This window comes from Pteronotus mesoamericanus, unplaced genomic scaffold (genome assembly GCF_021234165.1).
Source record: "Pteronotus mesoamericanus isolate MK-2021 breed Mesoamerican mustached bat unplaced genomic scaffold, CSHL_Meso_final contig_221, whole genome shotgun sequence".
Taxonomy (NCBI): Eukaryota; Metazoa; Chordata; class Mammalia; order Chiroptera; family Mormoopidae; genus Pteronotus; species Pteronotus mesoamericanus.
In genome coordinates, this window is record NW_026555092.1 from 17,621,618 (window position 1) to 17,647,383 (window position 25,766).

At 46.8% G+C, this 25,766-nt stretch overlaps 1 protein-coding gene across 1 annotated transcript in view; it reads left to right on the forward strand.

Annotated features, from left to right (window-relative positions):
* The window catches only part of CFAP57 (cilia and flagella associated protein 57), a 54,881-nt gene that overhangs the window by 9,868 nt on the left and 19,247 nt on the right, over window positions 1-25,766 (forward strand). Inside the window, exons 6-16 of the mRNA XM_054571607.1 lie at window positions 2,837-2,976; window positions 3,756-3,921; window positions 4,889-5,002; window positions 7,703-7,915; window positions 9,585-9,758; window positions 12,412-12,573; window positions 16,444-16,599; window positions 18,589-18,682; window positions 19,309-19,499; window positions 22,931-23,104; window positions 24,089-24,247. Coding sequence (XP_054427582.1) covers window positions 2,837-2,976; window positions 3,756-3,921; window positions 4,889-5,002; window positions 7,703-7,915; window positions 9,585-9,758; window positions 12,412-12,573; window positions 16,444-16,599; window positions 18,589-18,682; window positions 19,309-19,499; window positions 22,931-23,104; window positions 24,089-24,247 — 1,743 coding nt within the window. The remainder of the gene's footprint in view (window positions 1-2,836; window positions 2,977-3,755; window positions 3,922-4,888; window positions 5,003-7,702; window positions 7,916-9,584; window positions 9,759-12,411; window positions 12,574-16,443; window positions 16,600-18,588; window positions 18,683-19,308; window positions 19,500-22,930; window positions 23,105-24,088; window positions 24,248-25,766) is intronic.

The window sequence follows — 25,766 nt, forward strand, 5'->3', positions numbered from 1 at the left end:
TTTTATTAAAAGATACTATCCAGTAGAGCATTTTGAAAGTATCATACACCAAATGAGTTTATCAAAATTTGGGGGACCAATTCTTAAAAGTTACTATGTGACTTTGGCCAAATCTCTTTGAACTGAACCTCTCTGGGTACCCCTCTCCACATATTTTCAGCAGGAGGTTGTAAGAGATGGCCTATTTTCTTTTCTTGAGGTAACATTATATACGACTTTCAGGTGTCTAACATTATAATTCAGCATCTGTATTGTACTACACCATGCTCACCACCAAAATCTGGTTTCCACCCATCACCATACACTTGACCCCTTTACCCATTTGGCCGTCCCTCCTCCCTTTCCCCCCAACCAGCAAAGCGTTGTCTGACTCTATGGGCTTTTTTTGTTTTTTGTTTGTTTGTTTAAAAATATACCACTTATTAGTAAAGTCATATGGTATTTGTCTCTTCCATGAGGGCACCCACCTGGCTTCTACTTAGCAAAATACCCTCACGGTCCATCCATGTTGTGGCAAATGGGAGGGCTTCACCTTTTTAATAGCTGAGCAGCATTCTGTTGTACAGCATATACTGTATACACCACATCTTCTTTATTCATTTATCAATCGTTGGACACAGGCTGTTTCCAAAAGAAGTGGCCTCTTACCCGGAGTTAAGAGGTGAGTAAAGGAGATGGAGCTGCCTGGCTGCTGCTCTCCGGTGGGGCCTTTCTGTCCACCTGTACTTAGGGTCACCATGAATCCGAGGCTGTTTTAACCTGTTGATTGAGACACTGTTTTTATCATTTTGTCTGGGGGAACCGATTCACGTGAGTGCAAAACGTCTCTCTTGGTGGCCTGCTCTCCAGTCTGTTCGCTCTCTCTGTCTGGGGGGGTGAGCTCATCCCACAGAGCCTCTCCCCCTGCGAGCAGGCAGGGCCTCTCAGGAGGAAGTCTGCCAGGGAGGAGAGATCTAGGCCACAGGAGTTGGAGCTTCTGCCAAGGGGAGCGTTTCCACTTTCTCTCCTCGGCTGTGAGGGTTTTCTGCCTGTCTCCACGCTTACGCTCTGCCTTCCTGTCCCTGAGTTATACTGCATTTCGATGCCACGATGGTCTTTTCAAAACCTGTAGCTGGGCATCACAAGGTACGCATCCTCTACCACCGCCGCCGCCGCAGCTGCGATCCTGCAGGGGCCTCCCTGGGCTCTGAGAAGAACCGAACTTGGGTGCACAGGGCTGGGCATGGTCTGGCCCTGCTGCCCTCCCCAACCTCACCCCATCATTCCACCTAATAGGGCGGACTTTTCCAATCACCGTGAATCTGCATGCTCCTTCCTGCGAAAAGGCCTGTGCAAATGCTGGCCCCTCTGCCTGAAACACTTCCCCCCTCCACCCTCCCCGTATTAGTTCTTGCTCATCCTTCAAAAAACAAAAAAAGCTCTAGGAATGTGCTAATGGAGGCAGGGAGTTTGAAGGTATTGGAGAAAGAAGGGATAATAGATGGAGAAAATGGTTATAATTTGTGCCTGCCCCCCACCCAGCATAGCACCTCTTTCCCTGAGATAGTAGGAAAGGGTGGCGTGACACAGATATGTTTATAAGTGGGGGAGGGCCAGAATTTGAGGGAATTCGCATCTCAGCCTTTGCCTTGTCTTGTGAACAGACCCAAAATATGTACCCCTCCTTAAGTTTCCCATCATCACTCCCCATTCAGATGTCCCAGGGATAAGGCCTCTGATGGCAGACATCTGCAACCTACACAAGCAGTGTAACAGGATACCTTTTAATTTAAAATCATTCACCCAAGTCTCAGCACTGCCAGAGGTAGAGTCATACGGCCTCCCTGGGGAGCAATTTGGCGGTACTTATCAAGGTCTGTGAAGTCATTCACGCCATGTTTCCCGGTTCTCCACGCTAGAGATGTATCTATTGTGTCAGTCCCAACCCATTGACAGTGATGCTATAAAGCTCGGAAAACCCAAGACCCTGGCGCAGGCCTGCATGTTTCCCTCACAGGGGCCAGCACTGTGGCAGGACTGGCCTTTGTGGTCCTTATTATGATCGCAGGTGCACTTCAGCAAAAAGCACCAGGGAACTTTGAAAAACAAGATTCATTACCCACAGGTCCTGGTGGGGACACAGCACGCATGCCCAGGGGCCACACAAAGAGGTCACAGGTAGAGAGGGCTGACCTGGGTCTCTGCCTTTATTAGAGCCCAAGGGTGGGGTGTCTAGGGTTTTGGGGGTTCATTCTTTAGTGCGTAATTTACAGCACAACGGTGGGAATTAGGGCGCGGGAAGAGAGAAGTGGGGTCACTGAAGTCATCAGGTACCCAGGCTACCCAGGGTTTTCTGAAAGAAGAGAACAGCCTAATTCCTTATCTGGCTCTTTTGCTGCTCCATTCAGCCGGCAATATGTTTATTCAAGATGAATGTCTTCAACCGGATGTCTTGACAATCAAAAGCTGACTGTCAGGCACTTACGTTACCGTAAAAAAGCTTAATGTTGGCAGTATCTAAGGAAGTAATCAGAGAGGTACACCGACTTACCTGCAAGGAAATTTAGTCTAATTATTCCTAAATAACAAAAATTGGAGACCACTTCAATGTTCCCATGGTACACAAATGGCTAAATTAAATTCTAGTATATTCATGGAATAAAATATTTTATTGCCATTGATATAATGTTTTAAAATAATAGTGGCTCAGGAAAATATGCCTAATAATCAACACTTTGTTCACAGCCTGATTTCTGTGCGCTCAGGCTCACTCACGTTCAAGGGTAGTGATGAGGGTTGAAGTGCACAGCCAGCCTTTTGCTTACTCCGCCGGATTTCATTCTGTACGATTCTCCAGGGGGAGCCTGCCCACTTTGAGTATCTGATGTACCCATTACACTCAGCATCCATCACTGGTCTAGCTACTTGCATCCGCAAACCCTTCATTGCCACCTGTTCTCTGGATCGATCCGTTCGCATCTGGAATTATGAGTCAAAGTAAGGAATAAAAGGCTTTGATACTGTAATATGGAGGGTTTGGGTTGTTACATTTTTCATGGGAATTATTTTAGAGAGTTTTAAATTTTAATTACTTAGAAGCTTTCAGCTGGGAAAAAAATTTAAGTCAGTCAACCTACCTTCTCGTGTCACTCTTGCATGAGCTGGAAAATTACTTTGGGCTTCGTTAAGTGCTTGCTGCATACCAGACACAATGCTAGGCTCTGGGGACATGGAGCTAACACCCCAGTAGCTCACCTTCTTTCATGACCTCCTATGTCCTTCCTGCTTTCCTAACCCCTCACACCCCCTAGATCTGCTTTTGACCTCACAGAGCTCACCAGACTATTATTTATCTTTTTCTCCTCCTCATTGCCCACAACCCCCCTCAACTCCCTAGTGATTTTTTTTTTCCTCCTGGCATAGCTCCCCTGAGAATCTGACCTGGACTGGCTCCACACTGTAAGGTCTTTGTTCTTGCAGACAGCTGCTGGGGCTGCTGAAAAATAAAATGTGCTGCCCTTCTGATGCGAGAAGTCTAAATGGAGCCGTGCACTCAGTATCACTAGACTACCCCTTGACCAGTCCCCCTACTTGCCATATGCATTGCTGGACGCTATCCTCAAGTAACCCAAAGCTAGGAAAGAGAGGAAGAATCATTGCAAACAATAAAGTATCTTAAGTGCTGTGATAAAACTACATACCAGATACAATGGAGGGCTCGAGGGATTTAGCAGGCTCGACTTACGATTCAATCATTGATTTTTTTTTTTTCACAGCACCCTGGAACTCTATAAAGAATACCAAGAAGAGGCATATACAATCAGCCTCCATCCATCTGGTCACTTCATTGTAGTCGGGTTTGCTGACAAACTATGCCTTATGAATCTACTCATTGACGATATACGTTCTTTCAAAGAGTACTCTGTCAGAGGATGCAGAGAGGTAAGAACTGCTGGAGATAAAGGTCCAGTTGCTTGGAAGGCCAAGGTTGAAATATCATCTAACACATTCTAGGGAGGTGGGACCAAAATGTATCTTAGAAAACTTTAGTGGCTTTAGAAAAGAAAAAGAAAAAAGAAAAATCCAATTCTTCTCCCACCAAACTTATTGAGTATATGACTCTATTGCATTTTTCTTATTCTCACCAAGATATTTCATTGAGCCCAAAGCCTTACAAGAGCCCACCTGTGGTAAGTCCTGCCTGTGATTGTGGAGTAATACAAAAGCATTGAAAAAGAGAAGTTACACCCTGACCAGTGTGGCTTGGGGGGTTGGGAGTCATCCTGCAAAGTGAAAGGTCACTGGTTTGATTCATGGTCAGGGCACATGCCTGGGAGGCAGAATTGGTCTCCAGTCAGGGCACATGGGAGAGGCAACCAATGGATGTTTCTCTCTCACATCAATGTTTCTCTCCCTCTCTTTCTTCCTCCCTTCCCCTCTCTCTAAAACTAAATAAATAAAATCTTTTAAAAAGAAAAGGTTATCACAGAATCAGGGTCACAACTGGGAAGGCGAGGTTAGAGACCAGGAGAAGTCAGGGAAAAGAAGCAGAAGAGGCGGTAAGCGGTCCATCAGCTTTCCCCGAGATGACTTGCAGAAACAAGGCCATGATTCCAGGAATCTCTTCCCCACTCTGAAACCTCTTGTACAGACAAAATAAGTGCTCTACTCTATGATGCAAGCAGCTTCATACTCAGCACACATGGCAATGTCAGTGCCTTGGCCAGTGTGAGCTACAGGACCCGTGAAAGGGTCTGAAAATGTCGGCCATTTCTCAGACCCTTTCCCAGTTCCCACCTCCACACATGATTTCAGCCTGAACTCTTTGAGAAAAGGAGCTCTTCACTGTGACCTCCGCTGAGACTACTCCTTTCTTTCATGCTTGCTCTCTGACTGTATTTCCTTGTAGTGTGCCTTTAGCAATGGAGGTCACCTGTTTGCCGCAGTCAACGGAAATGTGATTCATATTTTTACCACCACAAGCCTGGAGAACATCTCAAACCTGAAAGGGCACACAGGAAAGGTAAGTGAGTGAGCCGTATGCAGGGGCACAGAGTTGAGCATTATGGTAGCCAATGGGGTACAAGTGAACACAAGAGATTCCTTTTCTCTTGGCGCTTATTGTCTACTTGGGGAAAGAGACAATAAAACAAATACACAGATAAATTTAATTACCAATTGCAATATATTCAATGATAGAAAAACATAAGGTGATAATGAGAGGAAATAGGAAGGAATTGGCATAATGAAGGAGATTGGGGTGGTCACAAAGGCTTGGCCCTAAAGGAACAGGTAGGTATTAGCTAGACAGAGCTGGTGGGGACAGTCATTGCAGATAGGACTGCAATGACCCTGAGGTGGGAGATTGCATGGGTTGTCAGAGAAACGGAAATGTCCATGGGGCTGGAACATAAGTATCAGAATAAAACTTGGGGTGAGCTGAGACTGGAGAGGTTAACTGATGCCCAACTACATGGAACCTTGTAGGCTTTTAAGGATTTTTATACTTTACCCTTGTTCCTCGAAATCAGTGAAGACTTTCAGGGCAGAGAATGGTGTGACCAGATTTGCATTTTAGAAGATTACTTTGGCTACAGAGCAAAAAAATGTATTGAAAGAAACAAGGAGGGTATTGTGGATGTCTACAAAATAGAAGGCAGTATTTGGACCAGGATGGAGGTGGTACAGACAGGGAGAGGAGGATGAATTCAAAAGATACTTAGGAAGCAAAGCCAATAGTTCCTGAAGATAGAGTGGGTATGGAGCATGAAGAAAAGAGAGGGGCCAAAGATTGAAAGGGGTAAGAAGATACCAGCAGGTGAATTTGGAGAGAACAAAAAAAGCAATTGAAAAAGAAAGGAGTTCTAGGCAGGACATGTTACAGGTGATAGAATGGGAGTATAAAGTAAGATGGTGATTGGTGGTTTATATGGCTGACACATTGGGCACACATGAGGAATGACAGAGGAAAGAGCTGGAGAAATTGGCTGTATCGTAGAGTGGTACATGCCAGGCCAAGGAATTGGACATTGGTCTGTAGGTGATGAGAAGCAACCAGAAGGATTCAAGAAATGTTGTAAAGGGATCAGGAAGGTAATTCAGCAAACAGTCTTGAGGATGGCTTAGAGGGGAGGGAAGTTGGAGTGATGGAAACCAGCTAGGAAGTGAGGGTAGAAGGTGGTTAGGAACTAAACCACAGCCTTAGTAGCAGGGACAGGGAGAAGAAAGATATTACATTCCATTTGGACATGTTATGTTTGACATGTCCAGGAAGTGTGACATGTGAGTGTGGAGATCAGGAAAGAAGTCAAGGCTGAGAATTAAGATTCAGAGGATTAGGTCGGAGTGGAAGTCAGTGGCGTAGATTAGATCGCCAGGGCCTATGTGGGATCTGAGAAGAATCTTGGGCTGAAGACAGGTGACCAACACTTAAAGCGTTGTAGAAAGAGAAAGACTGCAAACGAAGGTACGAAGAGAACCTGGAATCAGGTATCAGAGAGGCCAGGGAACTAGTTTCCAAAAGGAAAAAGTGGTCACTGGTACTCAGTGTCTGTGAGACGTCCTGTAAAGACTAAAAACTGACCATTGACTTTAGCAATGAATACATCATAAGCAAAAGCGCTCTGTAAACACCAGCATTATTGAGAGCTGCCTCACAGTCGATTGGTCTTCAAGTGACTCTGGAAACGCAGATGAGAGTCCACCACACTCTGCTTCAAATAAGCCAGTCCCCTCAAACGAGCTCTAGAGCTCTTGTTTTATGCTCTGACTGTCCCCTGGGCAGAATCCCTGCTCTACTTTTCCAGGAGTGACATCCCACTCTGAGTAGCACTTGCAGAGGAGACGGGGTGGAAGCCCTTTGTCTTTTTAGCTCTCCCCTTATGGCATGGAATCAATATTCCCAGGGCGGCACTATTCTCAGCCTCTTGAGCTTGGAGTAGAGCTTCCAGCAACAGTGGACACTGGCTGGGGGAAGGGAGACCAGCTCCTCTTGGCCATGCCTGCCTGAAATAGAGCTTCTGTGTAGGGACAACCCAGCAGCCTGCCCTTCCTGAGAGCTGGAGAGAGAGGAGCCCCATCTTTTGGCCACAGCTGCCCAGAGTGCACAGGAATATAATTCTTGGAGCAGAGGAGGGTAAAGGAGCGGGCCATGGCTCACGCCACAGATTCTGTCTCACTGAGATGGAGTAAATTTTCTTGAATGGATATTTCTACATTTGCTATATGCACTTAGGACAATTTCCAGAGACTTCAAATAATTGCTCGTATCACTTTTAACAGTTAGCTTATTTTGTTGGTGAATAGATCAGCTAAGTTCCTTATTCTGCCATTCCAGAAGTCCCCTCTCTCTACCAATTTTGCAAAGTCCTGTGAATATATAATTATTTTCCCCCCCAAATTTTTTTTAAACATAGCAATAATTGATTAGTTGTACCATTATAGGAACCATTACTATTCAGTCTATCCACTGAAGGTAAAAAGGAAATGGGAGTGTTTCACCTCCCATATTTTGCAAGCATCTTGGAAAACAGAATGTTAATATTCCCAAGAAGCCAGGTTTTGTGCTTACTGGAGGGCACGTACCAGGAATGTGCCTCAGTCTAGTGGAACATGTGAAGAGTTCACCACCTTTTCCATGTGAGGGCATGTGTGTGTGTGTGTGTGTGTGTGTGTGTGTGTGTGTGTGTGTACTCTTCACTGAGTGTGTCTTTATTCCCTGTAGATTCGTTCCATTGCATGGATTGCCGATGACAGCAAACTGATTTCTTGTGGCACAGATGGTGCTGTATATGAATGGAATCTGTCCTCAGGAAAGAGAGAGACAGAGTGTGTGCTCAAGTCCTGCAGCTACAACTGTGTAACCATCTCCCCAGATGCCAAAATTATTTTTGCTGTCGGATCTGACTGCACCCTCAAGGAGATTGCAGATTCTTCCGTGAGTCTGCCCCTGCACGCCCCTGGGCTACTGCACTGATCTGCGGGGGACAGTCCTGTGTTTACAGCAGGAAGTGTGGTGGGAAGAAGGCCTGTGAGAACAGGGTCCCTTCTTTATAGGATAACACCTGCTCCCCATTCCTTTTCAGTCATCTCAGCTATTGTTACTTCTGGAATTTCCTGCCCAGTGCCCTGCCTGACTGGGCTACATTGTGGGGCCTTTTTCACTTCTGTTTGCCTGCTGTCTAGAACTTCTTTCCACCCTCCAGGCATGGAGCTCAGCAGCGTCTCCAATCTGCACTCATATCCTTGGTCTGCACTTACTTTGCTGATAGAAACAAAACTATAGTTATTGCTGTCACCTAGGTTTGCCACCATATTTGTTTGAGACCCTCAAACTCTGAAGTTGTAGAATTATTACACTTATCCCCAAATACAGTCATACCTTGGTCCTTGTCAGCTTCAGAACTCGTCAAACCCTGTACTCATCACATTTGGATGAGAAAAGAATGTTTCAGCACTCAGTGCTTGCTGGGGACTGGTCTCACTTGCTGGAGCTTGTATGAGTCACAATGCCACCCCACAAGAAAAAATGCTGCATCACTTATCACTTGCTCAGTACTTGTCAGTTTTGGCATTTGTTACAAGTTCCGGAATGAATTAACAGCAAGTACCAAGGTACCACTGTAGTTGGGGTGGGGTGGAGGGGAGAGAAGAGCTCAGCAAGGACACTCCATACGCACGTGGCTGTGTCTTTCCCTAGGACCCCAGTGGCAGCTGGTCTTCGTTGGTTTCTCTTGCTTTTCTTTGGTTCTTGGCACTCTGCTAGTGTTGATGCCTGGGGAAGTGTAAAGATATAACTGGTCTGGGGCAGGTTTCCCCATAAATGGAACACAGCTCAGAGTAGGATGTCTTACTAATGTGCCCCCAAGTAGCTTCACACTGGTTTTGGCTTCACAGTTTTGCACCAGAACAGAGCTTCTGCAGGGCAGGGCAGGGCCATGGTTCTCCCCTCTTGATATCCCCACCAGCGAGCACCCACTGCATGGCCCAATGCACACATTCAGTCAATGCCTGGGGGGTAGGCAGGTGGGTGGGTGAGTGAATTAATGTGTGAAGGAATGAGTTCCCTGATAGTATAATTTTGTTTATATAATGGACATTAATGTTTGCTGAATAAATTCATGATCCACATCCCATTCTGAGTTTGAGAAGCATGGTCATACAGCAGCCAAGAGCAAATGCTCTGGAGACAACCACTTACTACGTGGGTGAGTTGAGGCAAATGACCTACCATGTCTATGACTCTGTTTCTGGGATAACAGTAACTCCCTCAAAGGGGTTTTGTGAGGATTTAATGGGTTACAATATATATCGGCGTAAAGGCCATAGAACGGTGCTTGGCTTTTAGTCAGTGCTATTTGAAGGTTCCCTTTATTAGTGTTATCCTAACTTGTAGAACTATTTATTATCAGTCAAGCAGCTGTGAAACATTTAGTTTGTGCCTTTTATGTGCAAAGCACTGCGACAGATGCTGTCAGGAGTAGGAAACACATTTTTTAAACACAGAACTTTCTCTAACATTGCTATTAGAGCGGAGAAAGGGAATGACCTGGGGACCTGGGGACGTGGCTCACCCCTCACGCTGAACAGAGCTGTCTTTTCTCCAGGTCCTTCGAGAGATGTCAGCATTTGATGTCACCTACACTGCCGTTGTCATCTCTCACTCGGGGCGCATGCTGTTTATGGGTACCTCAGTGGGAACTATTCGTGCAATGAAGTACCCTCTGCCTTTGCAGAAGGAATTCAATGACTACCAGGCCCATGCTGGCCCCATCACCAAGGTGAGAAGGGTCCCTCTCTTCAGGGGCCCAGTCCCAGAACTTGCCGTCAGCAGATCCGTTTGATCCTGCCCTCCATGTACCTTCTTCACCCCATCAACCTCCCGATGTCTCTTCCCTCTCCTTTTTAATTCATCCAGCCATCCATTCAATAGACATTTATTGGCTATTGATATTCTTTGTTTAAACTATTCCAGGAAGTTACCCTAGGGAATAATCAGAAATGCACCTGAAGATTTATGTACAAGGGTTGTGCAAGGGTACAAAAGGCCTTCCTAGGGGCAATACCCTGAGCTACATTTGTATAAATAATTTGTCCCTTCGTTCTCCCTTCTAAAATGGTAGTGTTTATAGTACATGGAGTTCTGAAGAACAGGCACACTGGGAAAATGTGTATTTCCTCCTCTGACCCCTCTCTTATTCCAGATTGAACAACACCAACACCCGAGGCTTTTCACTATGTCCCAAACTCAATTGGCTTACATGTAGACATGATCCTTCTTAGGGAAGGATTTTTCATCATAAACTGGAACATGCCTGTACTGAGCCTGATTCTTGGGTCCAAAGTAAATTGCTATAACATAATCCCTCCCACCTTCCCTTCAGATCTACTAAGTTTTGTGGATAAGATGTTTATTGTTCTGATTATAAAAGCAAAGCATATTTATTTGAGAAATAAAAATCCTCATAATAATATCATCATTAATATTTTGGTGGATTTTAAACTTCTTTTCATATATAGTGTGTGTGTTTTAAATAGAGATTTGATGTTATACCACATGTACACTCTTTTGTAGCCTTTTATTTTTTGCTTAATGCTAATATAAGCACTTTGCCATATTCAATAGTTAAATAGCCCTCAAAAGCATGATTTTAGTAGCTACCCAGATATTCTATTGTGTAATGGACCATAACTTACTTAACTCTTCTCTTATAACTGGACATAAAGTAAGGGGGGTGGGGTGGGAAATGGGGACAACTGTAATTGAACAACAATAAAAAACAATAACTGGGCATTGAAATTGCCTATAAACTCTAATGTCCTAGTCTACAAATTTCTAAGAGCATCTCTGATTATTCCCTGAGGCTAAATTCCCAGACAGAGAGAGAATTTCTGAGGGAAAGGGCACTGCCATCTTTAAGGTTTTTGACAGATACTACTGATTGTGGGAAGACATTTGCATAGTTGGCTCTTTTGTTGTTGTGATTTGTTTTTAAATAATAACAGATTCACAGGAAATTTTAAAGATAGCATGGAGGTCTTATGTACCCTTTGCCCAGCTTCTCCCAGTAATTACATCTACGTAACTATAGGACGATACCAAAGCAGAAAATTGACATGGGTACAATATGTGTGTGTATAAGTCTCCATCATTTTATCTCATGCATAGATTTGTGTAACCACCACTGCAATCAAGATACAGAACTGTACCATCATCACAAAGAGCTCCCTCAGGCTGCCCTTTTACGGTCCCACCCAGCTCCCTCACCGCTCCCATCCATATTCCTTGGCAACCACTCATTTGTTTTCCATTTCTAAAATGCTGTCATCTTGAGAATGTTATATAAATGGAATCGTACAACATGTGACCTTTTGAGAGTGGCTTTTTCCATTCTGCACAATGTCCTTGAGATCCATCTAAGTCATTTTACATATCAATAGGTTATTCTTTTTTGCTGCTGAGTAGCATTCTGTGATAAGGCTGTACCATCATTTTTTTTAACCATCTTCCTATTGCAGAATATTTTTATTTTCTCCCAGTTTTTGGCTATTACAAATAAAACTGCTATAAATAATCATGTACAAGCTTTTGTGTGGACCTAAATTTTCATTTCTCTGGGATAAATGCCCAGGAGTACAACTGCTGGATCATATTTTAAGTGTATGTTTCATTTTTTAAGAGCCTGTCAAGCTACTTTCCATTCCCACCAGCAATGCATGAGACAGTTTCTCTACATCATCACCAGCATTTGGCATTGTCACCATTTTTATTTTAGATATTCTTTTAAAAAAAAAAGATTTTATTTATTTATTTTTCGAGAGAGGAGAAGGGAGGGAGAAAGGTAGGGAGAGAAACATCAATGTGTGGTTGCCTCTGTGCGCTCCCTACTGGGGACCTGGCCCACTACCCAGGCATGTGCCCTGACTGGGAATTGAACCTGTTGACCCTTTGGTTCACAGGCCGGCACTCAACCTATTGAGCTACACCAGCCAGGGCTATTTTTAGCTATTCTAATAGATGTGTAGTGATATCTCATCATGATCTTAATGTGCAATTCCTAATGGCTAATGATATTGACCATCTTTTCATGGCCTTATTTGCCATCTGTACCTTCTCTTCTGTGAAATGTTTCTATCCTTTGCTCACTTTCTAGTTGGATTGTCTGGGCTTTTTCTGTTGGGTTTTAAAAGTTTTTTGTACAGTCTAGATAATAATTGACTCTTAAGATTCCAAATCCACAAAGAACGTAGACATAGTCTTACTTTCATTTATCACCAGAAACCTGTGAGGGCGTCTGTCTCGTTCTTACCCAGGACTGAGTCTTCCTCCCTGTGAATCTGGGCATGGGCTTGCATGGAGGGAGGCCTGGCCCAAGAACCAATCCTGGTCCCCCAAGGCCTCAGAAAGCCTCCTGTCCATGGTCTTTTTGTCAGATGTTGCTCACCTTTGATGACCAATTCCTGCTGACCGTCTCTGAGGATGGCTGCCTGTTCACCTGGAGGGTCTTTGATAAGGATGGTCGGGGAATCAAGCGAGAGAGGGAGGTGGGCTTTGCCGAAGAGGTGCTTGTTACTAAGACAGACATGGAAGAGAAGGTAAGAATCAGATCTGATGAACAGGGATGTGGAAATTCCTTATAGGTGTCCAGACCCCGGCCAGCAGTAGAGGAGGCCCTCTGCAGCCTGGCTGCCCCCGGCGCCCAGTGTCCCCTGCAGGTTCCCTGCCCACACCACCTTATTGCCCTCCTAAATGCTGCCAATCTGTTTCCACCACACACTGCCTGTCATTGTGCCACAGGGTCATCTTATGCTGTGCACTGCTCTTAGCCCATGGACTAGCTTTTCTCTTCCTACTCTTTGAGGGCAGGAACCATGGAAGTTTCTAGCCTATAGAAGACAATCAATAAATATTTATAAAAACTGAATTGACAAACTGAATATCCCAGTTGTATCTGTGAAACTTAATAACTATTAGTATATGGAGTCTTCTTTTTAAAAAAGAGGTATTTATAAAACATTCCTGAAACCCATTCCTCTTAATAATAAAACAATAAAAGTAATAATCAATAACCAACACATTTTTAGCTTTGCCATGAACCAGGCACTGTGCTAATTACAAGTATTTTCTCATCTAAATTTCACATAGTTTCTATGAAGAAGATACTAGTATTCTCCCATGTTTCCAAAATTGGTTTCAGATAGGTTGGGTGATGCATCCAAAGTCACTGACCTCATAAGTAGCAGGACCAAGGTTCTGATCCAGATTTAATCTAGAGCCCACTCTCTTTATCCCAAAGGGCCTTCCGTCCTGTTCATGTAGTAAACATTCCATCTAGATGTGTTTTGAGGGCTTTAGGTGCACAGCTCTGTGCTTCACACCCTGAAGGAGAAGCAGAATGGATGGTAAACTCAAGAGGCTTACAGAAGGTGGCAAAACCATGTACTCAGTGCTGTTCATCCAGAATCCAAAGTGCATTTATTCAGCACCTCCTGTTAACTAGGCACTGGGGATGCATGTGTGGAACAGGCTTGTGTCCTGTGGTCCAGAAACTCACAGTCATGAGGGACGGAGACAAGAAAAACCATGAGACCAACAATGCCAAAATGGCCCCAAGCAGGAAGAGAGACCCCTGGCGTTTCCTGGGGATTGCTCCCAGAGCTCCCTGGAACTTTCAGCAGGAAAGGTAAAGTGGGAAGAAAAGAAGAATGAGAGCCTTTGAGAGTCAGGGTGTGACCTACTGCAGGCAGGCAAATATGCTTCTGGTTCCTTCTCTCTGTTTTCTTCTCTCTTCCTCTCACAGGGTAGGGGAAGAGACCAGATAGGAGATACCAGGCTGCACCAAAAGCCTGAGGTGTCTGGGCTGACTCCCGGCACTGGCGCCCGGCTCTGCCCAACAGAACTGCTGCCACGCTGGGAATGACAAGTGTGTGCAGTGCTCACCCTGAAACTCCCTTCTCTCTCCCAGCATGCCCGAGACCATGTTCGTATCATTCCCTGTGAGCTTCTCCGACTGTTCCTCCCTGGCTCTTCCTCCACCTGCCTTTTAAAAGTCACATTCCCCAGAATTCCCAGCTCCTTTCTTTATATTCTATGACATTCTGCGTCTTTATCTCTCAGGCCATGATTTACCCACTCATTCAACCATTCATTTATTCATTCATCCAGCTAGTGTTTACAGAGGGGTCTGCTCCATACCAGACACTGATGAAGGCCTGGAATTACAGAAATGAAGGGCACAGAGGTTCTTCAGCATATAGCCTGGGAGGAAGTATAGGTGAAGTTTAAAAAAGGAATTAAGTGTATAATGGGTGTATGAAGGAACAATGCTGGTAAAGGGACCCTGGCCCAGGCCAGGTGGTGCCCAAGGAAGGGAGCCTTGGATGGAGCCTTCCAGAACAAATGAGAAAGGATCTTAACATCGAGCACTAAGTGTGGACAGAGGGATGAGAGGGGGTTGCTCTGGGGTGATGCATCTGGCTGGGTGGCGGGGCAGGAGGGGGTGCCGTGTGCCTGGAGAGGAGCGGGCGTGAGGGGAGGAGGGGCTGGAAATGCTGAGTGGGGAATCTTGAAGGGCATTTTACACCATGTTTTAGACTTTGGAAATTGTTCCTAAGGACCCACTGATAGACTTAGGTTAGGGAATGATTTGGTAGACTTGTGTCTTGGAGACACTACTTTGCAGCAGCTTAGAGAAGGGATTGAGGAAGGACAATGAGCCAATACTTCAAACACAATGTGTCCAACACTGGATCATCACCACAATAAATGTATTCCACTAGTCCAAGGCATCATTTATCCATCTGATAAATATTTATTAAGTGCTGACCATGCTGCTGGGTCTATGCCAGGCTCCCAGGATAAAGCCCTGAAGAAAGACAGGCCAAGTGCCCCCACAGGAACAATCTAGCCAAAGAAATAGTCTTCGCCCCGAGTCCTCTCACCTCGCACCTCCAGCCCACACCCAGTCAGGCCCCTCATTCCCTAAAATCAATCTCTCAAATCTTTCCATGGCTCTCTGCTCCCCCTACACTGCTTCCAATCAGGGCCGACCATCTGCCGCCTGGCCTGTGCTGTGCCCCTGCCTTCAGTCCTCTCGTCTAGCCCCTGCTGCACACTGCCATCAGGGAGGTCTTTTTAAGGCCAAAGTCAGCTTCGTCAGGTTAGACAAGGGCCTTCCGAGACCCTTCGAAGGCCCTCTAGGGTAAACTCCAAATTTCTTAGCATGGCCTGCAGGGGCCTTGATGGCCTGACCCGGTCTCAGCTCCTCTCTCGCCCTGTGCCTCCCACCTACACCAAACCACATGCAGTGCCCTGACCAGGCATCTTCACTCTTAGCTTCCTCGTTTTGCACATGCAACCTGTGTTCATCTCTCGCCTCGGGACTTCCTGTGTGCCAGGTTCCACTAGTCCGCTGGCCAGGAATGCAAAGACATGCATAACACATTCCTTGTCCTCTGGCTGTCCTTGTCCTATGGCCCACAGCGATAGGGGAGACAGGCCAGAAAACATGAAGGGGGAGGCACAGAGTGTACTCATAGGTGAGCAAGAAGAAAACAAATGCTGTGTTCTCACCTCCTCTGTCCTCAGCTTTAACTTTTTATTAAATGAGGGGTTTGTGTATTACAGTATTTTTATAAAACTGTAGCAATGGTGAATACAATGGATTGGAGGAAGACACTAGACATAGGGACCAGGAAGGTGGAAAGACTTTGGACCTAAATTAAAGTAATAACAGGGAGGCCAGACGAGACATGGCAGTCATTGAGAGGGACAAAGGAACAGTCCTGGCTTTGAGCACTTAATGCAATCTGTAATGTTCTGTTTATTTGGCTGCCTCGGTCTGTAAGTTCTCTGGCTGTAAGTTCCATGGGAGCAGGAATCATGGTTCAACAAATATTTTTTGAGTGCCTACGAAGTGTTGGGCACTCTTCTAGGTACTTGGGATATATGAACATTCAAACTCAACATAGATCTCAGTCTTCTTGGAGCTTAAATTCCAGTAGGGGAAAAAGGCAAAGACAATCAATAAAATAATAATAATGTAAATGTTAGAAAGTGCCAAGATCTAAGGAAATAATTAAAAGTAGGACAGGGTTGGGGAGAGGCAGCCACGAGTGCTGGGAATGAGAAGGGGAGAGTAGCAGGATCAAATAGTGTGGTCCACATAGACCTCACAGGGCAGGTGACAGTTACTCATTTTTGAAAGAGATAAGAGTTATTAGAATAACATCTGGCACACAGTAGGGATCACTGAATATATGTTGTGAGAGTAGAGGAAGAAGCTCGTATGTCTCCAAGTCTTTAGTCTGCGTGTCTTGTGGGGGGAAAATGACAAGTTCTAGTGGAGGGGCATGAGTTGGAGGCTAAACAGAAGGGCAGGTCTCAGAGAGCTCAAGGCCACAGGTGTAAACAGTCCGAATCACCTGCACGGTAAATGTTCTTCAGTCTGTGTCCTTCTCCCAAAGGCCCAGGTCATGTTGGAGCTAAAGACTCGCGTGGAAGAATTAAAAATGGAGAATGAGTATCAATTGCGACTAAAGGATATGAACTATTCTGAGAAGATTAAGGAGCTAACCGACAAGTTCATCCAGGAAATGGAGTCCTTGAAAACGAAAAACCAGGTCTGTCTGAGAGACAAAACCAACAAACACAAGTAATAAGAAATTTCCTATTTACTCCCATGTACTCAAGATGGAACTGGCATATGTTCATTCAATAAGATATATATCAAAGTGTGGTTTAAAAGCACAGTAGAAATTATTGCAACTGCCCTGGCTGGTGTGGTAAAAGTTGGTAGGAGAGTAGTCCTGTAACTCAAGTGTTTCCTGTTTGATTCCCTGTCAGGGCACATACCTAGGTTGTGGGTCTGATCCCCTGATCCAGGCGTGTATGGGAGACAACCAATCGCTGTTTCTCTCTCACATCAGTGTTTCTCTCTCGCTCTTCCTCTTTCTCTAAAATGCAATGGAAAAAAAATGTCTTTAGGTAAGGATTTTTTTAAAAAAGGAAATGATTACAAGGAATTGCTGAGTGAAAAAAAGCAGAATATAAAAATACTATATTAAATAGTGTTAAGTAAAATAAATATGCATGAAAAAAATTTTAAGAAAATCGCTAACAGTGTGATTGTGTCTGGAACTACGATTATGGATAATTTAAATTTTGTTCTGTATACTTTTTTATAATTTCCAAATTCTCTACAATGAGAATATATTACCTTTATGATCAAGAGAAACTTATTGAAAAATAAAATGAAAAGGTCACAAGAAAAACTAAGTATAGAAGGAAAAAGCTAGCAGAATATTGATCTCTGGGTTGTCAATGGACTAAATAAAATTCGTCTTAATGGTCTTCCTAAGGTTAGATTTGGTCCAGGACTCCCTCAAATAATTTTTTTGTTCTGTACTAATCTGCCTGGCCCTCCATCCAAATCTCCCTATTTTCTGCTCAAGGGATATTTGTTATTTTATGTTACCTCCATGGGTCTGAGGGTTTGGAAAAAAACCCAAAAAACAAACCCTGGCTGTTAATTTTATTATTTCATTCATTTAGTCAGCGAGCCGAGATTTGGTGCCCTCCATCAGCTAAGCACAGACTTAGTTCTGGACGTGGCACCTCCCCTACCTGCAAGGAGCTTCCCTGCTCCATTAAAGAAGACCCTTCCTTCAAAGTTGATGCATTGGCATCTCCAAGAATTCAGTTAACAAAAATGCCTGACAACAGAAGATTCCACTGAATTCTTACTTTTTTCACCCCAAAAATGCATTTGCTACATGTCCAAACTGAACTCATTATTAAGACTCACTTAGTAGAAGCATATAAATAGCGAAAGCATAGGAGGGGGGATGCAAAATCCCAGAATTATCTTCTGGAGGGCAGGCCCCTTTAGTACAGGCTTTCCCGCTAGGTGAGTGTTCTAGGAACCCATCTGTATCGGTGTACCAGCTGGTGGTGTTGTGAGAGGCTCTGTTCAGCGTCAATGAATTTTTTTTTTTGAAGTCTCTTTAAATGCATTTGCCCATTTCACGATGGGTGATTTATGAGCTCACCTGCCCACACCGCCCAGAGTGTTCAGCAGTTTTTGACCAAAAATGGCAGGTACCCCGTGCCCCATCCTCCCTGTTTACCTGGTCTCACCCCAAGTGACTTTATATTGTTTCCCTGGGTGAAAAAAGTGCTCAAAGGCAAACGTTTTGCCGATGTGGAAGAGAAGAAACAAAAAACGGCAGAAGCACTAAAAGGCATCAAAATCAGTGAGTTCAAAAACTGTTTTAAGCAGTGGGGGAAAAAAGTCTTGATACACGTATTGCATCAAAAGGAGGGTACTTGGAAGGTGACTAAAGTTTAAACATGTAAGAATAAATCCACAATTTTTAATAAATAAATTCCGGGGGTTTTTTTAAGTCCCCCCTCATAGAACTTTCAGAGCAGAATATAATGTAAATTAAAAATGGTAGCTTGATTGTTGCTTATAGAACAGTGTCTGGTACAAAATACAAGCTTGAGAAACACTTGTGAGTAAAGGTAGCTGTCACCGTAAAATGTGTTCTTGCCCCGGGAGTGCTCTCAGCACATGTGTAGAAGCAAGAACATTTGACCCTGTGTTTTAGGTTTTAAAAACAGAAAAAGAAAAGCAGGATATATTTCATCGTGAACGCATGGATGAACTCCTAGATAAACAAAGCCGGGAACTGCAGGATATGGGTGAGTCCACAGTAGGGGCCACGTGGGCAGTGGGTGGTTGGTTAGGAGCAGAAGTCTAAGAGTCCCCCAGACCCAGCAGAAGTCCCGGGTGGTATGGCTTTGTCTATAAACAGGCTGCATTTATCTCCTGGAATGCACCGTGGTTTTTACTCCTATGTATTTTACTCATTCATGAAACACAGATTAGACACAGGCCAGCAAGAGATAAGGAAAAGTGTAGGTTTGGAGCCTGAAAGACTGTCCCAGACTCACTGTGTTCTCGCTAGGACCTCTGGGAAGTCACCTGGCCCCACCAGGCTTGTTTACTCTTCTGTAAAATGAGGATTCTACCATCTCTTTTGCACACTCAGGACATTCTTCTTGGGCCCAAACCCTCAAGCCCCCCTTCTATACTTTCCTGGAAACCTTTCTGCCTAGACAGCACAGGGGAGGGAGTCTGGCTGCCTGAGGAGGTGATGGAGCTGTGGGCAGGTGAGGCAGGCAGGCAGGCAGGCATCTGAATCTTGGCTTTGGAGGCAGATGTTCTAGCAGGTGCTGGAAGGGAGTGGAAAAGCACCCAAGGCTGCTAGGTGTCCCTAAGGTTCGTGCCAATGTCCCACTTAAATACCTTTCTTGCTTCTCTTAAGAATGTTGCAACAACCAAAAGTTGCTTCTGGAATATGAGAAATACCAGGAATTGCAGCTCAAGTCCCAGAGGATGCAGGAGGAGTATGAAAAACAGCTTCGGGATAATGACGAGACCAAGAGCCAGGCCCTGGAGGAGCTAACTGAGTTCTATGAGGCCAAACTGCAGGAGAAAACCACCCTTCTGGAAGAGGTACTTACCGAAAGCCAAGCTGTGCCTGCCTTCCACAGCACCTCCTGCCGGCCTGGCCTGGGAGCAGCCCAAAGAGCTCTGGGAAGCCTCACTTGACCTCCTTCCCCAGCTTTCTTTCAATGTTTGTGCCCCTTTGTTTCACACATTTGTTTCTCTGCAGACCATGGGACTCACAGAGCTTGGAAGTGCTCAAGTTTTTGAGACTGAAATCCCTTAGGCAGACTAAGTTCATACCTATTGTTCTCTCTTAACTGTACCCTCAAGTCTTAAGACCTGGGGAGACCTTTCTAGAAGAAGTTTATATAGCCCCTGGAGAGGAACAAGGGCCCTGAACTACGGAGAAGGTGGTTGCCTGAAACTCCTTAGGAACTTCTTTTGTCTTATAAGATGAAATGATTGCTTTACTGATTTAGCAAACGGGAAGAGTGTCTCGCTGGTTTACCAGCCTGAGTGCTGGGTGACCAAGAGACATGAAGCGTGGGGCCTGGTTCTCAGTTGGTGGAGGGAGGCAGCCACATACATCGGCACTCAAAAAGGCGTGCAGGGGACCACAAGGGAATGCGGACAAAGGTGCCACCACCCTCACCCGAAAGGTCAGGGCAGGACTGCAGGAGCCAGTGAGACCCAGGAGGAATGTAAGCCAGAAGGAACAGGAGAGGGGCAATGCGGAAGGGAAGGGCATCCAGGCAGAGCAATAGGATAGAAGGTTCAGGTCGTTCGGGTTGCCGAAATACCTGGTTTCCCAAAATGAAGAGAAAACGGAGAGGCCAGATGGCCTCCTTTAGGACATGAAATTGTGGCCGATGGTGTGCAGAAAGCGACGGGGCAGGAGAGTCACGAAGGTGTGGAGTGATTTTTTTTTTGAAGGAAACGAGGAAGGAAGTGGCCAGGAAGATGGTTGGCAGGTACATGGTTGAGAGCCCAGCTCAGATTTGAGACGTGAATTCTGGCGACTTTAATCCACCCGTCCTTGCACTTTCTCACAGCATGGCGCAGCAGGTAGGGTTGTGAGTGAGGAAGACACAGTGGCCCGGATTTGTAGGTGGGGTTTTACTGGAGAGGTGCCGCAGAAAATAAAGGTCAGCTGGCTCCGGACATTCGGTCCAGGCCAAGGAGGGGTCAGCAACAGAGATATTATAGCATCCTCTAGAACCAGCCCCAATGATGGCGGGGAAGACTGAGTCGGCATCTGGAAGCCTGGAGTGCACTGGAAGGTGACCAGGCAGTGGGAGATAAATGTGAGGAGAAGCAGGGGTGGAGGCCCCCTCCTCCCCCACCCCCACCCCCACATGGTTCATTTTGGTTCCTTGCCATGAGGAGTGCTCCTTAACACTGCTTGCAAGAGCCTCTCTGGCTCGGATCTGCCCCCCTCCCATCCCCACTTCCCCGGCCAGCCCTGTCCAGCTCCCTCCCATCTAACAATAGGAGCAGCCAGGAGTTTCCCACACAACCTCCGAGCCTCTGCTCAGGATGACCTCCCTTCCCAGGACAACCTCCCTTCCCAGGACTCCTTTCCCTTCTTCTCCCGGCCACTTGTGCTCACCTTGCAGACCCAGGACAGGAGCCAACTCCTTGGGGAATTCTCCCCTAACCTCTCCCCGCCCCCCCACAGGGCTGAGCAGCCTCCCTTTCTATGCTCTTCCTCCCCCGCCTTCTGCAGTGACATCGCACATTCAGAGCTCTGCCTTTAGGCACATCGAATCCAGGGGGAAGAGCCTGGCCCTCCCCTAGAACCTCCCACAGGGATCGCAATCCATTTCTCCTTTCGAGTCAATAAGGTTTTCAACTCAGAACTTTCCTAGGGAACTTCCACCTGGCATACCATCTTAATGAACTTGGCTGGGCTGCTTTTACTTTTTAGCAACGTCTACCAGAAAAAGAGCCAGCGTTTGTGGGCCACTTTAGGCTTCAGGCAGAGGTACAGAGTTGACCTGGCCAGGCTTCTGTCTAGCCAGGGTGTGGTGACGTGTGATAAGCAAAGAGAGAAGCCTTTCTCAGGAGGCCAACGAGCCCAGTGTCAAAACCATCTCGTCTCTCTCAACCCTTGAAACACACAGTCCAGGCATGGTGCTCGCAGCCTGGGAGAGTGCCAGGATGGGTAGGAGAGGAAAGAATTGGTTCTGCAAGAATCTAAAACGCCCGCCACTTGGTGGCAGTGAGCCGAGAGGAGCCGTGCCCTAGTCGCTTGCCAGAGTCCTTATGAGATGCAGGAGTTTATCCAGCATCTGGGCTCTCTAGGCTTTCACCCATTCAACACCAATCGCAGACCCGGTGCTGTTCGCAATGGGGAGCAGAGAGAGATGGTCCTGCCATGGAGGAGCTTGTGGTCCAGTGGAGGAATCTGTCAAACAGGCAACTACAACGTAACAAAGTGATAGGGAATGGCAAGAAATGATAGCTGAGCCAAAAGCTGAAAGGAGAACAGGAGACAGTCCCGCGAAGAGGGCTGAGAACAGAGGGACAGCGTGTGCCACTCCCAGCAGCTGAGGAACGCCCACGTTTGGGGAACTGAAGTTTGTTTATTCTGGCAAGAGCCTGGGGTGGGAGGGACGGCTGAAGCTGAGAGGTGAACCGGTGCTAACTCATGCACGGCCTTGTAGATCCAGCTCAACAGGCTGGACTCTACCCCAGGGACAAGGGTGAGCCACAGAAGGCTTTCAAGTTGGGGTGCCATGATCAGGTGTATGATTCAGAAAGCTCCGTGTGACTAGAGTGGGAGCAGCATGGAGGGAGCCATGACTGGAGACGGGAGGCTGGTTAGGAGGCTGAGACAGTGGTCCAGGCAACAGATGGCAGGTGGGCCAGGCAACAGATGGCAGGTGGGCCATGCTGGAGGCGAAAAGAGAAGTGGATGGACTCAAGAGCTTTCCCCTGAGCGGGAGGGGAAAGATCAGGGTTGACTGGATTAGGTATCTGGAGGGCAGAATTAAAGACTCGCTCATTCATTCCGGCAGTCACTGCGTACGGGCTGTGTGCTGGTGTGTGTTGTGCCCGGAGAGCTCAGTGGTGGGCGTGATGGGGTTTGCAGCCTTGAGGAACTTAAATCTAATGGAAGAGACAATCAAGTAATGTCACAAATAAATATAAAATTACCAGTGTCACAAGTTCAGTGGAAGAAAGAAAGATAGAAGAAGCGTGGGTGTCAGTGTGAAGACTAGAGGTAGAACTGGGTTTGGGGGTGTTGGTAAGAACTGGAAGTGATGGAGCCTGAAGCCTAATCTGATAGGAAAAGAAGAGAAGGTAGAAGGACAGACAGGAGGAATGTGGAAGCGTCAAGGGACCCACGGCCTTGGTTCTCATTTCTGTAATAACACCCAGTCTCCCATTGCCGGGGCAGCTCCCATAGGCTCATCTCAGCCCAGGCCCTCTTAGCACAAAGGTGGCATGTGCCCCTTCTCCCCGAGGCACACACGTTCCCTCTCTCTGAGCAGGCCCAGGAAGATGTCAGGCAGCAGCTTAGAGAGTTTGAAGAGACCAAGAAACAGATTGAAGAAGATGAAGACCGAGAAATCCAAGACATCAAAACCAAGTACGAGAAAAAGCTGCGGGATGAAAAGGAGTCAAACCTTCGGCTCAAAGGAGAAACAGGCATCATGAGGAAGAAGGTATGGGGCTGTTCCCTGAGAGGCCAGGCGTGGCAAGGGCAGTATTGCAGAGAAGGCTTGGCGCAGTGGCGCGGGGAGGGGCCAGTGGACAACAGCACAGCACCCCGCCCCAGAGGGCCCTCGCCTGCAGCAAGCGGGTTAGGAAGGGAGCGCCGCCTGGCGGGAGGTTCTCTCTGCACCATCGGGTTCCTTACCGCACCCTCTAACGGGGCCACTGCCACAGCTTCCCCTTCTTTTCCCGGGGACAGCGGGGTTTGCTGTGACACTGATGGACATTCTCTGGGCTTTCATTTAATGGCAAGAAAGATTTAGTCAAAGTTTTCAGAGTGAAACCCATGGCAGAAATGGGAACGAGGTCTTCTGGAGGTGAGAGTCTCCACCTGGAGGCATCCGCAGGCTCCGGCGCAGGGAGTCCCGTTCAGGCCCCACGGGTGGGAGGAGGCTTGGGAGGCTTAATTTACAGGACAGGACAGATGTGTTTAGTCACTGGTGATTGGGGTGAGGAGGGATTCAATTTACAGATCCTTACAGAATTGCCGCAGTTTTCCCAAAATGTTTAGCGATACAGAAGCCAAGCTCAGAGCAAGCCCACGTTCCCTCCTGTTAGAAATCACGCTACTAGTCCATCCAGGGGACAGTCATGTCTTCCCTTCTTGGACATGGCTAAGGAGACTCATCAGCTAGGGCTTAATCTTTGTGACCTTGTTGGGGCATGGATTCCAACCTTTCAAGGCCGGCGTGGTCATGGAAAACCCTGGGTCCACTCAGCGAGCCGGCCTCCCGAGCCCCCCGATGCAGACAGTCCGCCCTCACCGAAGGGGATGGGACTGGCTCTTATCAGACAGAATACTAAATGCATCATCCATTTAGCCTGGGAAATTCCTGACTGTCCCAAATTCTGACAGGGAGCTCTTCACATTTACAGGCAGCTGGGAGGAATGGAGACGAGTTCAAAGACTTTGCTGTTACCATTTGTTTCTTTAGTTCAGCAGCCTGCAAAAGGAGATTGAAGAGCGAACCAACGACATTGAGGTCCTGAAGGGAGAGCAGGTGAAACTGCAAGGAGTCATTAAGTCCCTGGAGAAGGACATCCTGGGTCTCAAGCGGGAGATCCAGGAAAGAGATGAGACGATTCAAGATAAGGTGAAGGCGCATCTCCTGTCCTCCCTCAAACGCAGCCTAACGGGACCCAGGCAATGAGGAAAAGCTCAAGAGAAAGGGTCCCTGGCTTCTCAGGGCATTTGTATTTAACTTGATGGGGGATAAGCGGTCAGTGAAGTGCTTACCGTGTGATTTGCTCTGGGCTAATTGCTGTAAATACATCACATTCAATTCTCCCGGCAACCCCCGGGGGCCATGGGTGACCCAGTTGTAAAGCTCAGGAAATTGGCAGTGAAGTATCTTGCCCAAGGTCATACAACTTATAGATGACAGACTTGGGACAACAACCCGAGTCCACTGACTGCGAGGGCCCTGCCCTCCACTGCTCCAAGTATCCTCAGGTGACCCCGCCGGGGGGCTGGGGGCAACACACCCACCCCATTGCCCACATGTTGGCCCCACAACTGCTGGGCCCCCCAAAAGGCTGGTATCACTTTGCAGGATGCCTTTGCTCACAAAACACTTAGAAGAGAGACACAACACATTTTGTGAGACCTACCACCTCAATATCCAAAATCTCACACCATCCTCCTGAGCAAATCGAGGCTCTACTGTTACTGCCTTAGGCCAAATTCTCCAGCAGATGAGAGACTTCAGCCTGGTCAGCTGGGCTCCACACAGGCTCTTCCACTCAACTGCCAAGGGATCTTAGGCAGCTTCTCTAAGCCTTTATTTTCTCACCTGTGAAAGTGTCCCCTCAGAGCCCCTAATAAGGATGAAATGAGGTTGTACCTGCATGTAATTTCTACATGTGAGTGTTTCTGTGTACAGCTGGGTGTCCTTTAAGGGGGGGTCCCAAGCTCTCTTCAGATTCTCAAAGAGGGGAAGAGGAGTGACAGGAAAGGGGTTAAGAGCTTCTGACCTAGAAAACTGCTACCGCCTCCTGACCAGTCTACAGGCCTTTCTCCCCACCTCCCAACCCCAGCTCCCTGCCACCATACTCTGGCATTATGTCACTCTCCCACTTAAAATTCTTTCCTAGTTCCCCATTGCCCATGGCAGGGGTCAGCAAACATTTTTTTCCTGTGAAGGGCTAGGGAGTAAATATTGTCCTCTTCGCAGGCAGTGTGGTCTCTGTCGCAACTTCCCAACACTGCGCTTGTAGTGTACAATCAGCCATAGGCAATGTGTAAGTGAACGGGCTAGGCTACGTTCCAATAAAACTTTACGAAAACAAGTAAGAGGTCAGATTTGACCTGAGCGGTGCGGTTTACCAACTCCTGGCCTCCTGGGTAAATTCTGAGCCTTTTATCCCACACGCAAGGCCCTTGCCTCCTTCCCCGCTCCCCTCCAGCCTCAGTCCTCACCGTCCCTGCAGACCACCCACTGCTTTGTGGTCAGCGCCCTCAGTACGCACTGTCTCTTCCATGCCTTCCTCTTCTGCAGCACCTGTCGCAGTGTGCGCAGGGCGTTTGTTGACATTCCTGCTTTCTCCCAGCTAGTGTTTTCATTTAAGGACAGGGTCTGTGTCGTATTTTTTCAGTACCTCAGCCCTTGATGA